We start from the raw sequence: 14856 nt of genomic DNA on the forward strand, positions 1-14856 counted from the left end.
TACAAAAGTCTCTCAGACTAATAAAGATGGCGGATTTGCAAAACATTTTGGCCACACCCATTACCTTGTTTGGTAGTTCTGCCCCAACGGATGTGATGTAATGGATAAAAATACGAGGGGAGTAAAAAATAGCCCCCAAACGGATCATAAAAGTATCTCTGCAGCATCTCGAGGGATAGATTACACTTTTCTACAATCTTGGAGACTCCAAGCACACAATAACATGAATATAAAAGCAAAAAAGTGATACGTTTTGTATAATATGTTGTCTTTATTTTGTTCTCACCAATGACAATCCCGTTTTATTGACACATCACCACACAGAGTTAGGAATCACATTATAGTGCATGCAAGACACTGCTGTTTTTAACACCTACCACAATAAAACCCATATACTAGCCTTGCCAACCTGACTTTACCATTTAATAACAATAACACCATGAACAGTTAATTTTTGAATTCCATTTTATCACAGTGTTGCTTTAAAACATCTTAGCAATCACAAAACATACATAAAGTTTTTCCTGACTTGTATAATATGTAGTCTTTATTTTGTTGTCAACAATGACAATCCACAGTTTTATTTACACACCACCACACAGAGTCAGGAAGCACATTGTAGTGCATGCAAGACACAATGCTGTTTTTAACATCTACCACAATAAAATCTTTATACTAGCCTTGCCAACCTGGCTCTACCATTTAATAACAATAACACCATCAACAGTTAATTTCTAAATTCCATTTGATCAAAATGTTGCTTTAAAACATCTTAGCAATCACAAAACATACATAAAGTATTTCCTCAATTATTTTACTTGGTAGAAAATCAATAAAGAAACAATATGATACCACAAAAGAGATAGACTTAATAGGAAACGAGACATGTCAAAGAAAGATTTGGTTAGATACAGTAATTGCAATGTAAGATCCCTTTACAAGCAGTTGAACAAAAAAGTTTTGCTCATAATTCATAAGTGAGTCTTGAACTGTTTGACAGTTGTAAATAAGAAAATAACACTTCCCGATTAAATGGTAAAAAGTGACATCAATTAAGATCAATTCACTATTTGCCATATTTTCTCATTTACTCGCAGGACTATTTTTTAATGTGCCTGGCTTGCGCATTCTTCCGTCCAGACTTCTGACTAACCCACTGTGCGTAACCTGAAAAATTGTTGCGTTACCACCAAAAAGGTGTTCCTTAAGTCTAAGATTGTCTGGAAATTATGGAGCATGGAGTTTTCCTCAGACTTGTGAATGTCATTCAAATTGTGTGGACCGAATTCCAAAATCTGTAAATGTTGTGTGGTGACAGGGATGTAATTTGTAGACATAACATGAAGATCTGATGAACCAACCGGAGGATATTACGTTGTATGTAGAATATGTAGACCGGAGTAAACCAATCAGATGTCTGTACATAACAAAACAAAACAAAAAAAACCCAAAAAGAACCTCCAAGCTACCAGCAGCAAGTTAGAAGTGGAAAAGCTCCAGGAGAGTTCCATGGCGCCAAGATCATGTTTTCACCTTGCACAGGCGCTGGACTTCCTACAGTCTCAGAAGTGCGAAGAGGAAAAGTGCTTACGTCCATGGAATTCATGCAACATATGCACAGGGCCAGATTTGATAGGGATCGCCCACATTTTAGGGTTGCCCCATCCAAAGCGCGCACATGGCAATAGTAAATGACAAATTTGAGAAGATAGAAGAATGAAAATTCATTCATTCATTCAACATACTTTACAGGTAATCCCCAATACAAATTTTCAACATACGTAATATAATGCCTTGTCATACACAAGTATGATTTAGATCCTGTATCACTGTTGTAAACCTAGTAGTGTTACTGTGTATCAAGGTGCAAATCTTGGAAATTGACACAAACAGACAATGACATTGGACTGTTTGATACTAATGTAAAAGTTCCAAACTGTCCTAGCTTCAATTATAATTATTTAGTCAGGTAAGTTAATTGTCTGCTGATGACAAATTGTTGAATGTGATGTAGCTCAACCATTTATGTAGGAGTTTGTTTGTTTGATATATGCATGGATTAACATTGGTGTTTATACAAACAAACAAATCCTTTAGTCGAGCTTTATGAGATCCAAATCATGGATTTGTGACATGATACACCACCAACACATACTGTGCCATCATGCTAGATGACATTGAAAAAGTACCTTTCCATTGGAATACAGCCGGACCACACTGAAGGCAAGTTGTTACTTGGATGTAACAAACAATGAAGTTTCACAGAAACCAGCTAATGGGCACCTAAACTTTGTGAAGATTTAAAAAAAGAAAACTGATTCTAAATCAGGCTTTTTATATTTTTCACAACCTTAGATGCTTTACATAACAGGACGGGATTTATGAGAGAAGCCACTTTATGGACTCTATCATAAACCAAGCCTGTTCATACTCAGAACATTACTGTCGGGTCTCTACCGAGCTGACGTGCTGCGGCTTAGGCGTTCATTCCCCAGGTCCCCTATGGAAAGAACAGAAGGAAAAGGAACTGAAGATTAAACACATGCAGTACAAAGAGAGGAAAAACCTGATTTAGTTGTTGAATAACTAACATGCTTGTTAACATTGGTATGCTGTCTGACTCGCCTAACTTTAATTATTTGTCATGTTTTTGCAAAGTACAAATATACGTCATTGTGTCTCCTCCGGGTGTCTGTAAATTGTAGACTTTTCATTTGGAGTAAATATTCTTAAGAAAAAATAAAACAAAGCTGCCTATTTTTAGAGGCGGAGTATCCACAGAACTGCGCAAGGATAGCACAGAGTGTGAGCCAACAGCTGCTCCTACTCTGAAGCGAAAAAAATATATTGTAATAGATTGGTGATAAAATATATTGCTGCATGTTGGTTGCCAGCACATGCAAAGACACACCTTGTTTGCTTGTTAGGCACTTAGCCTCTGCTAGCAATGTGATGTCAGTCAGCATAACCAAAATGATAGAAAATGTTAAATAAACCACAAATACATCGAGAAGCACGGCACGTATTTTCAGCTGTCTTATCTGAATCAGAGTTATGACATTTTTGTACTGCAAATGGGAGCCTTATATTGCTATGCCAGATCTCCCAGGCAAATCAAAGACACACGGAGCGTCATTTTAGCTCATGCTAATATTGACAAGGATGATAGTCGATTTAAACTTCGTAAGCTCAAAGTACATTCAGAGATGCACTTCTTCCCCATTTAGAGGCAATGTTTCTAACACGTTTTTGGAAATGGCCTTGCATACGTATTTGGTAGAGCTGTACACACACACCAGAATTATACTAGTTTGACTAAGTGTATGGACATATATATACGTCTGACCATCTTCTATCCTTTCTATATTCCTTAGTATAGTACGAACCATGACATGAGAGTAGCTGGCCATTTGCAGCAGACACTCTAGGGTCTCTAGGAGCCGTTCCTTGCGGATCACGTGGAGCCTGGTCTGATTGAGGCTCTTGCTCAATTCCAACCGCTGTAATGTCACCTTGAGGGCCACTGAAGCACATTGAAGAACACTCATCCCTATGAAGACACAAAATATATTGTTGACTGACTAGACATGTAAAAGTGATTACAATTTTAATGAACACAAAATAAATACAAGCAGAGTACAACAATCAAATTGAACACTAATATAAACTAATCAAATATCCTTCGAATCAGATGCAAGTCTGTCAATACAGTGCATTCATGTTATCTTGAGTGTTTTAAATATTTTTCTTGTAAAAAGTCTTATTGTCCTATTTCATATGCATGTAATATACACATCTTTGTAAAAAAAAAAAAAAACGGAATCACTATAATTCAGAATGACAGTCACGTGTAATTATTAATAGGACAGCATGTTCAGTCAACCTTTACTGCTTAAATATTAGTCATCTGCAAATACACACTGCTACTTAAACTTGGTCATATCAAGTTCACTAGACATTCTTGATCTACATAACCTGCATAACCTCCAACCTTGTCTTTAAGGCGACCTACCATGCCTACACTGCTGCCAAATACACAATCTGAATCTGATATGAATTAATGACATCTTAAGCAGTATGCACACTGAAATGTTTGGTCAAATGGGATAAAATATGACAGAAAAACAAATAAAATCTAAAAAAAAGGACTAAACAGACAAAACAGACAAAAAAACTGCCATTCTATTTTGGATTCTAACCAGATTGCAATATGAATGTGAATCCTTGAATAAATACCTACACACCATATGAAATCTAGGTCTGTATATTAAAAATCAGAGAGGGATTCAAATCACATGACTTGACTCATGTTGGACTTGGGCCGCAAATTTCCACACTTGAAACTTGCTTAGCTAAAACCTCTGGAAGATAGACAATATGACCAAACTTTTCCTTTTGATATTTGTCAGTCATTCTATTTTGACCGATTGACTAATATAGAGAGAGAAAATCCTGCATTATTAATACTATAAGTAATGTATCAATCTTATTTCGAAGATCAGTTTTATGCCCAAGTCAAACAAGAAATGTGCATTTTACAGACAATCCTAGGAGGCTCACTTGAATTGTAGATTTAAGGTGACAGGTGATTCCCACGCATGAAACCCAATACACGGCAGGTGACTCTCCAATGTGTTACTTCAAAACTTGTTTGTCAACAAATGTAATGCAATGAAAGCGTCATACTTGGTGGCTAACCACATTGCTAAGGCTGGGCGAAGGGAAAAAAAGCGTATCCTGCCAACTCCACAATGATCACAAATCAAACAGTTTGTTCAAAATAATCCTATCTGTTTTTTGTCCTTCCCGCAGCAGGGAGACAGTTCTCATCAGAATGACCAATGACCTCTCACTCTGGCTCTAATTCCTTCCACATACTTCTCAACTGTTTTTAATAGTTTTGATACTCTTAGACTGCCTCCAACACGATGTTGGTATCTTCTGGCACTGTGCTTCAATGGTTTTAGTCATACCTTACTGGCAGTACCGTGTTCGTAGCCCTAAGGGATGCCAACCCCCCCATACACACACACACTGTTATGTGTGGAGTCCCCCTGTCACGTCCCTGCGTCACCGGACTCCCAGCCAAGCCCCAATCAAGGGATTGCCAGCACCTGCTACAGCTCGTTAGGTCCAGTACTTAACCTCTATGCATTCTGCCAGTGGTTGTCAGTTCGTCTCCTTACCCTGCCCGTGACACCATTGCCTTTTGGTCCCCTGAACGATCTCTGTTGCCAACTGTTTCCGTAAACTGACCGACCACGCCTGATCGCCGCCTATCTTGACAACCTGCCTGCCTCCGACTACGCGCTGTGCTCTGCTGCTCAGCCACGCCAGACCGCAAGTCCAGTGTTCCGCTTCCCCTTTTCCACCTTTTCAATAATCCGTGACACCCCCAGGGGTCTGTGCTCGGTCTTACCCTTTTTAACTTTACACGCTTCCTTTGGGATCCTTGAAAAAAGCCCACAAAAACTCCAATATTTCTCAAACAGTGCTGCCAGGGTCCTGATGAGATTGTGAAAATGTAAGTATATCGCCCTCATCTTGCACGCTCTGCACTGGCTCCCCATAAATCTCTGTTCGGAATACGAAATCTTCCTTCACACTCATCACTGTCTACAAGATGTAGCCTGCACCTACCGAATTTAACTCCTCCACCCACGTACTTCAGAAAAAATCTGGTCTGCACCCGCCCAGGGCTAGTCTCAAGGCTGCGTAATGCCCTCCACCTATCCTTTAAGAAAGGACTAACAACATACTTTTGAAAAAAGCTTTTCCTGGCTGATTTTTTGTAAATCTATTTATTCAATGGCTTTATTACCCCTTTTATCTTTATTTTATTGTTTGATTGTCTACTTTGAGATGTGTTCCCCAAATGTAAAGAGTGTTGTAAATAAAATCCATTATTATTATTATTACTTACCATACTTATCGGTGGCTTCGACATCAATGTACACACCTTGCATCATAACATGTTTCAGAACCTAAAAGAAAGTGTACACATGGGAAAGCTGTTTGTTATCTGTGTTTCTCACTTTCAAAAACTACTGCAAGGTGGTTGAGTTCATTGTAGAGTCATGACTGAGTCAAGACTAAATTTAAAATATCTAGTACACACCCTAGACTGGTAACTATTAGAAATATGTAAGTGTACCCACTGACAGTAATTTGACGGTTTCATGATAATTAAGAAGGTATACACGCGTTTCAATACATTGTATTACACAACATTTGACCATGTCGTGCAAAATTTGATTTGCAGATTAAGTGTGCATTTGAAAATGCAATCTCAATCTGCTGTGCTGCATGCCCAGCCTATTCGGAAAACTCAATACGTTGTTGGAATGTAATGGAACACTCACTCTCTCAGAGTAGTTAAGAAGTCAGACTGAATTTTCAAACGTGTCCTTGGTTGTGTCAATTTCCAATTCAATTTCCCCAATGACTTCAAAGCAATTTGTCCTTTCCAAATGTAGAGCAATGCAATAGTAAATGTTACAGGTAATTATTGCTCCAATTCTACTGCTATTAAAAAATTCAGTGTGTCTTTATTATAAAGGGAAGATTACATTTGAGCAATGCAAATGTGATAACATTTATAACGAAACAAATCAAATGTACTAGATCAGATCACATATGCGTATTAAAAGCATCTTTTGCTCACCACTTTGTAACAATGTTGTTTTGACATAGAATTATAAAAATCATTTACTGTATGTATAAACCTAATGCTTGTAGTTTGGTTATCCATAATCAGTGAATGTTGCACTCATTCCTGTTATTTGTGATTACCCAAATTCACAAGGAAAAATGTATATGGACGGATGACGAACCACACATTTAATGGTATTTTACTAAAAGCAAGGTTTCAACCTCAAGCACTCGGATGAAGCCTTTCTCCGCGCTGAGGTGAAGGCAGGATTTTCCCAAGTTGTTTCTTTCATTGACACAAGCACCTAAATTGATCAGATCCTCCACTATCAGGTGATGGTTGCGCTTGGCTGCGAGAAGGAGGGCAGTCTAAAAACACAAAAGACACCTCACAAACAAATCAACATGGAACATGTTCTTATTGTGTTTCAAAATCTGTTCGATGCAAAAAAGCCAATAGTGGGTCTTGCAGATTAGAACAGCAACTGTATGTTAAGGGTTTTTGACTTGTTGGTATCTGAACCACACCGTAACACCTTTAGCGGAATTTAAGAATACAACTTTTTGCTGGCAGTAAATATGATATACGTATATGTATGTATAAACAGTACCCACTATTTCAAATTCATACTGTACCATTCCATCCGAGTCTTTTATGTCTAAGCTGTTGATGGAAGCCATCCTTTTTGCAATTACGTAGGCCAGTGCCCTCCTGCCATCACATGCCACATTATGGAGAGCTCTGGGGTGGGGGTGTAAGGAGGGAGAGAGAGACAGACAACCATTAAGATGTTCTACACTATATATTACATATGTATGGATACACATTATAACCAAGAAGCAATTCCAACCACCAAGAGCTGTATCATGCTATTTAAAGCTTTCCATATTTAATGATAGGCCTATGTATCTATATGTTATCTTTGGCATAATGGCGATCTAATTTCTTATGAAATGTGAGATATTTTGGCGGCTATTTTTCTAACTCGGAAGTTAGACACATGGTTAATACAAACTCCGACAACTGTCCCAACACATGTTTGTTGGTAGACTCGACGTACGTTCAGTCTCTGTTCACAAAGCAGGACATCTCAAAATTACATAGAATAAAACTAATGTACCAAACAGCTATGACTAGTGCATGTTCGCATTGCAGGGGGTACGTGGAGACATCTTATTTATTTGATGCACCAAAATCAGAACAGCCGCATGTCAACTCAAGCAGGGATAGTTACTCTGAGAAAGTGTGTGTGTGTTTAGTCTATAAGGGCAGTATGGGAGTGCCTCGTCACATTGTGACATCGCACAGTGAGGACCCGGTCGTTTTCTTGGACCGGGTTGGACTGGTACTTAGAGAAGGGAAATGAGCAGGAATGAGCAAATGAAACACCACTATTGGATGTTTTTGGTGAGGAATTAGCCTTTTAACACGGCGAAAAGCTCAAAAAAGTTCATTTAGTATGGCTCCTTGAAGAATTTTAAGCTTACGTTCGGCCTTGTCTATCAGTGGCCAGCAGTGCTTCGTCAGAGATGTCCCTCAGCTGGAATTCCTCCTTCTGCATCTGTGCCAGAAAGAACTCGGAGCTGCTCATCACGCAGTTAGCAAACCAAATGTCTCCTGTCCACGTGGGCTGAAAGCATGGAGTCATAATGCCTGGAAGAGATGAGCTTTGGTGGTACTCCTCTGTCCCGGGGGAGTAGGTCGTATGGGAAGAGGGGCTGGGGATTATTTCATCAGAGCCATCACTGTTGTAACCTGTACCTAAAAATGATTTTCAGGTAGAAATTGAGTTTATGCAACTGATATTTTTTTAGTAAATGCCAGTAATGCTAGTGCTACTAGTAAATTACCATTTGGCTCAAAATTGTACTCAGGTGAAACTGGTGAGCTGGCAGAGGACATTTGGATAGGCAAACTGTTTGTGGTGCCTGTTCTCAGATCCTCCTCCAGCACCTCAACGATGATTGCCAGCTCCTCAAGGCTATTGGCGGGGCTTTTTTTCTGTGAGTGAAAGACAGCCCAGGTATTTGCGGTCCTTTGAATGTTTCCTAATTCTTAACATGATTGCATATGAGACGTGATCTTGTTCACCGACCTTGCTTGTTCTATTTCCTGGGTGACTTTTATATAGCTTCTTTTCCCCTGAAAAAAGACAAGTATGACCTCTCAAGTTGACATAAAGCCGGATTTAGTAATTGTCAACGAAAAAGTTTGTCAAAATTAGTTTTTACCTTTGGCTCTTTTGCTGTTCGGACTCTGCTTGGCAAAAGTAAAAAAAGTCAGATGAGATTTGGTTATGCAAGTGCTTCTTTATGTACTACTAGGATACAAGTGCCTGCCAAAGCACTAATAAATATATTAAATACATTTTGATAAGAAAGTCAAAAATATTCCTGCACATTCATTGTGGAAAATGGTTTTCCATTTTTTTAGTATGATGTGTATTTTGTCCCATTTGATTTCTTCTTTTTCTTTCCAGCATACAATGATAACTACAACAATATGTCTTCTCTACCAGAACTTAATACTAAAGATCTTGTAAAAGTAAATACAGCTACTCTGGGCACAAACTGAATCTTGTGGGGTGGATAACTTAACATTTAATGTTAAACAAATTGTCCTCAGATGAAACTGCATATCGCCACGTTACATGTGTTCTTTGTATAACCCTGGACATAACTTTTCAAGATACAGACATTGCATCTGACAGACACAATGACAGCCAGACAGACGGAAAGATAGACTGATAGAGAGATTAAAAACTGACAGATACTATATAGCAACACCCTCAAACTGCTGAGTGCAAAAGAATCCAGATAAAAAGATGTTGTCATAATGAGGTGGGCTTTGGTGGTACTCTGCTTGCTTGAGTGAACCCAGATTGGGTTATTCTTAACAAGAGTAGTTTTAAGGATGTTGCTATTTAAATATACAGTGATTGGGGTTGTGAAATACACGTTGGGAAGAACCCTGTCATATTAAAAGCCAGAAATAAGCTTTAGCAGAAAAGGTTACCTGAAGATCTTGGGGATCTCTGCCCTGGGCTATGCGGATGTTCCGAAGCATATCCTTGACAGGCATCTTAACACGTACTCCAAGGTAGACCTTGCTATCGTCATTGCAGTGCTTTGGAGCTAGAACATTAAGCAAGATATGGTATCATATACATGACAACACACACATGTATAAACAGGTAAATATAAGGCCTTGTGTGAAAGGAAGGAATTCAGTTTATGCCAGGCAGATGGTTTATTTGTGAAAAATTTAAATGAAATCTCATTCACTTCTGACTGGTGTATACCAATATTGGTAAAATTGTATCTTTGGAAGGAAAGAATCGCCAAATACTGTATTTGACAACTCCTTCGGGTTCATTAAACGATTCAAGTCATTGTACCTGATTCACAGTCGCCCCTCTCGTGAACACGCACCCCGGAGCCAAGTGAATCCGATGGGGCTGTGTGTGCCTCAGCTCCCAGTGCCTCAGACACTGGATGAGCGCCGCTGTAGAGTCTTCCGTGCACTCGCGCCTTGCCCTCCAGTTTTTTATAACGTCCTCTCATCTTGTGCGACTATTAAAACAGAACACTTCAATGCTATCAATTACAAACTGGGAGAAATGAAACTTTCCGCCAAATACCGACACAAACTCCGTGCGACTAGACGCAATTGGTTGAGTCCCCAAACCTGGCATTCCAGCTCGGCTTGACGTGACAGTTTGTTGACAAGCAGACCCACCTCCCTGGTAACCTGACACTAATCACGCCCACCACCATTGCGCATTCGTTTACGTAATTTGAACATTAAATAGATTGCATTTCATACTAATTATTAAAAAAATCTATCTATCTATCTATCTATCTATCTATCTATCTATCTATCTATCTATCTATCTATCTATCTATCTATCTATCTATCTATCTATCTATCTATCTATCTATCTATCTATCTATCTATCTATCTATCTATCTATCTATCTATCTACAGAGCTATAGCGACATGCGGACACACAAAATCACTTAATTAAAATGTTATTTAAACACCACACACTAACCAGACTATCAAATTCCTTCCACATTTACAGTATATGGTAGACTACAGGGAAACAAATAAATAAATAAATAAATAAATAAATAAACACACGCACGGACGCACACACACACACACACACACACACACACACACACACACACACACACACACGCACACACACACACACACACACGCACACACACACACACACACACACACACACACACACACACACACACACACATACTATATGTATGTATAAATACAGGACTGTCTCAGAAAATTTGAATATTGTGATAAAGTTCTTTATTTTCCGTAATGCAATTAAAAAAACAAAAATGTCATACATTCTGGATTCATTACAAGTCAACAGAAATATTGCAATTCTTTTATTATTTTAATATTGCCCATTATGGCTTACAGCTTAAGAAAACTCAAAAATCCTATCTCAAAATATTATAATATTTCCTCAGACCAAGTAAAAAAAAAAGATTTATAATAGCAAAACAAAATCAAACATTTGAAAATGTCCATTAATGCACTCAGTACTTGGTTGGGAATCATTTTGCACGGATTACTGCATCATTGCGGCGTGGCATGGAGGCAATCAGCCTGTGGCATTGCTGAGGTGTTATGGATGCCCAGGATGCTTCAATAGGGAAGGGCCTTTAGCTCATTTGCATTGTTGGGTCTGGTGACTTTCAGCTTCTTCGTCACAATACTCCACAAATTCTCTATGGCGGTGGTTCTTAACCTGGGTTCGATCGAACCCTAGGGGTTCGGTGAGTCGGCTTCAGGGGTTCGGCAGAGCTGGTATGCCATTGCCCCGCCCCCGCCCCACACCCGCCCCCCCCCCGTCCGCGGATGGCCGGACACACCTGAATGTCGTGTAAATTTGCGACAACGCATATCTCAACTGGTCTTGCAAAGGCAACAGCAGAAGTCACACCGATTTGCAGGTATGTCATTCCCCCCCCCCCCCCCCCCCCCCCAAAAGAGGGGTTCGGTGAATGCACATATGAACCTAATGGGGTTCGGTATCTCCAAAAAGGTTAAGAACCACTGCTCTATGGGGTTCAGGTCAGGAGAATTGGCAGGCCAATCAAGGACAGTAATGCCATGATCAGTACATCATTTACTGGTGGTTTTGGCTCTGTGGGCAGGTGTCAGATCATGCTGGAAAATGAAAATCATCATCTCCATAGAGCTCTTCAGCAGACGGAAACATGTAGTGCTCTAAAATCTGCATTTACTCTTCACTTGATGAAACACAGTGGACCAACACCAGCAGCTGACATGGCTCCCCAAACCATCGCTGACTGTGGGAACTTCACACTGGAATTCAAGCTACTTGGATTTTGCTCCTCTCCGGCCTTTCTTTAGGCTCTGGCGCCTTGACTTCCAAATGAAATACAAAACTTGCTTTTGTCTGAAAAGAGGACTTTGGACCACTCTGCAACTGTCTAGTGCTTCTTTTCCATAGCCCAAGTTAGACGCTTCTTCCGTTGTCTTGAGTTCAGAAGTGGCTTGATCATGGGAATATGGCTATTGTAGCCCATCAGTAGAAACATTTAAGACACGTTTAAAGACACATTTCTATGAGATGGCCTTTAACTAACTTGTAGTGGCCGATTTGGCCGGAGTTTGTTTTGTTCTCTCTGCCCACCCCCTCCCCGGCTGGTGGCTCAAAAGCTGATAGCGGGTAGCTGGATTCTCGGGGACCAATTCAAGATGAAGAAACTGCAGCTCAACCCCCTTGAAGACACTGCCAGGACAGTCGCGGGCACCTCCGACATCCATTTATTTTCATTGATTTTCATATTATGTATTACTTGTGCCCTCTCTGCATCCATTACAACCTGGTGATCCTGAAAGGGGGATCCTTCCATCTGTGGTCCCTTCTCAAGGTTTCTCATTTTCCCCTGGCAGGGGTTTTTTGAGTTTTTCCTTGCCCTTTTGGGAGCTTAAGATCAGGGGATGCTTTGAGAATAATTGTCAATTTTGGCTATGTGAAGCCCTTTGAGACTGTTTGTGATTTAGGGCTATACAAATAAACTTGACTTGACTTGAATTTCCCGGACACGTCTGTGAACAGTGGCTTTTGATACCTGGACTCCAGCTTCAGTCCACTGTCTTTGAAGCTCCCCCAAATTCTGGAAGCAACTCTTCTTCACAATGCTGTTAAAGGTGCGGTCTCTTGGTTGTGCAGTGTTTCCTGCCACATTACCCCCTTCCAACAGACTTTTTGTGGATGTGCTTTGAAACTGCACTCTGTGAACAGCTTGCGCTTTGAGAAATTTCTTTTTGTGTCTTACCCTCCTGATGGAGGGTGTCAATGAAGGTCCTCTGGACAGCAGTCAGATCAGCAGTCTTCCCCATGCTTGTGATTTAGTTTACTGAACCAAGCTGAGTGTTTTTCAAGGCTCAGGAAACCCTTGCAGGTGTTTCGAGTTAATCAGACGATTCAAGTGATTGGTTGAATACCCGACTAGTATACCGTATTTTTCAGACAATAAGTCGCGGTTTTTTTCATAGTTTGGGGGGCGCGACTTAAACTGAGGAGCGATTTATATGTGAATTTTTTCATAAATTTTCAAAGTTAAAAAAAAAAAAGTGAAACCGCGATAAACGAACCGCGATGTAGCAAGGGACTGTCATTTGAATTTCAAGTGACGTCAGCAGCGCGGCGCGGCGGTTGTTTACATAAAGGACAAAGATTCGATCACGGGATGACGAAGATGACGAAGGGCCCCACGCACTACCGGCATCATTAGCGGCTTAGTTTGTAAGTGACACGGAGGACAAAGAGTTTAAAGGATTTAATGATTTGGAGTGACACAGAAGGTTTGAAAAACTATTATGGCTTTTACGCACGCCCGGTCCTACCCTACGGAGCTCTCTTTCACCTCCGTGGATGGAAGTCGGGGGCCGGCGCTCGGCCGGGTGGATGTCTGGGGACGGTGGATGGGGCTTGGACATGGCTTTTACGCACGCCCGATCCTACTCTACGGAGCTCTCTTTCACCTCCGTGAATGGAAGTCGGAAGCCGGTGCTCGGCCGGGTGGCTGTCCGGGGATGGTGGATGGGGCTCGGACATGGCTTTTACGCACACCCGGTCCTATTCTATGAAGCTCTCTTCCACCTCCGTGGCTGGTAGTGCCACCTCCGGGGATGGAAGTCCACGCCGCCACACACCTGGAAGTCGACGCCGGGGCTTAGGGCCGTGTGGCGGCGAACTATTTATGTTATAGTTATTTGATATATTTTAATTCGTGTAGAAACTTTTATGTGTTTTTATCATTACAGTTCAGTAGTTGTTGGCTCGTTGAACTCTTGTTTTGTTAAATAAAGAGCCGTTTACCAAACCCACGTTTTTCCTTGTACTTTGTTAACGCTACAATATAGTTATATACTAGATCTGTGGAACAACGACGAGGCTGACGTCAGGGCGCACACGCGGCGTTGTTGACAAAGGACGAGGAATTTGATCGATGGATTTAATGATTTGGAGTGACACAGATGATTTGATAATATTATTGCTTATATAATAGTTATTTGATATATAATTTATATATCGTTATATGGGCCTGTGGAATATTTTGAAGCGCAAGCGCCGTCAGCGGCGTGCACCCATTGTTAACATAAAGGACGATCGATGGATTTAATGAATTGGAGTGACACAGATGGTTTTATAAACGTGTTATTTATGTAATAGTTATTTGAATAACTCTGAATGTTATGTCAGGCCCGTTCTCAGCTCTTCGTTTGTGTTTATGTCATGTTAGCATACCTATCGTTTAGCCTGTTGTTGCTCATTCATGTCTGTTCTTGGTGTTGGATTTTGTCAAATAAATGTCCCCAAAATGCGACTAATACTCCGGAGCGACTTATATAAGTTTTTTTTCACATTATTGTGCATTTTATGGCTAATGCGATCTATATTCCCAGCGACTTTTAGTCCGAAAAATACGGTACTTTTTCATGATATTCTAATATTTTGAGATAGGATATTTGCGTTTTCTTAAACTGTATGCCATAATCAGCAAGATTAAAATAATAAAAGGCTTGCAATGTATTGGTTGATTTGCAATGAATCCAGAATGTATGACATTTTTGTTTTTCTAATTGCATTACAGAAAATAAAGAACTTTATCACAATATTCAAATTTTCT

At 40.2% G+C, this 14856-nt stretch overlaps 1 protein-coding gene across 1 annotated transcript; it reads right to left on the reverse strand.

The window, feature by feature from the left end:
- Positions 1-251: 251 nt before the first annotated feature.
- Positions 252-10357, reverse strand: LOC148394882 (uncharacterized). Its single transcript, XM_088381847.1, has 11 exons — positions 10050-10357; positions 9668-9786; positions 8884-8908; positions 8748-8794; positions 8503-8653; positions 8140-8413; positions 7288-7393; positions 6874-7020; positions 5924-5984; positions 3387-3550; positions 252-2500 (listed from the first exon to the last, which is right to left on the reverse strand). Exons 1-11 carry the CDS (start codon positions 10213-10215, stop codon positions 2477-2479), a joined length of 1284 nt encoding a protein of 427 aa, XP_088237973.1. The 5' UTR covers positions 10216-10357; the 3' UTR covers positions 252-2476.
- Between the last annotated feature and the right edge of the window lie 4499 nt (positions 10358-14856).

This window comes from Syngnathus floridae, chromosome 7, assembly GCF_059516105.1.
Source record: "Syngnathus floridae isolate MCC-2025c chromosome 7, RoL_Sflo_1.0, whole genome shotgun sequence".
NCBI lineage: Eukaryota > Metazoa > Chordata > Actinopteri > Syngnathiformes > Syngnathidae > Syngnathus > Syngnathus floridae.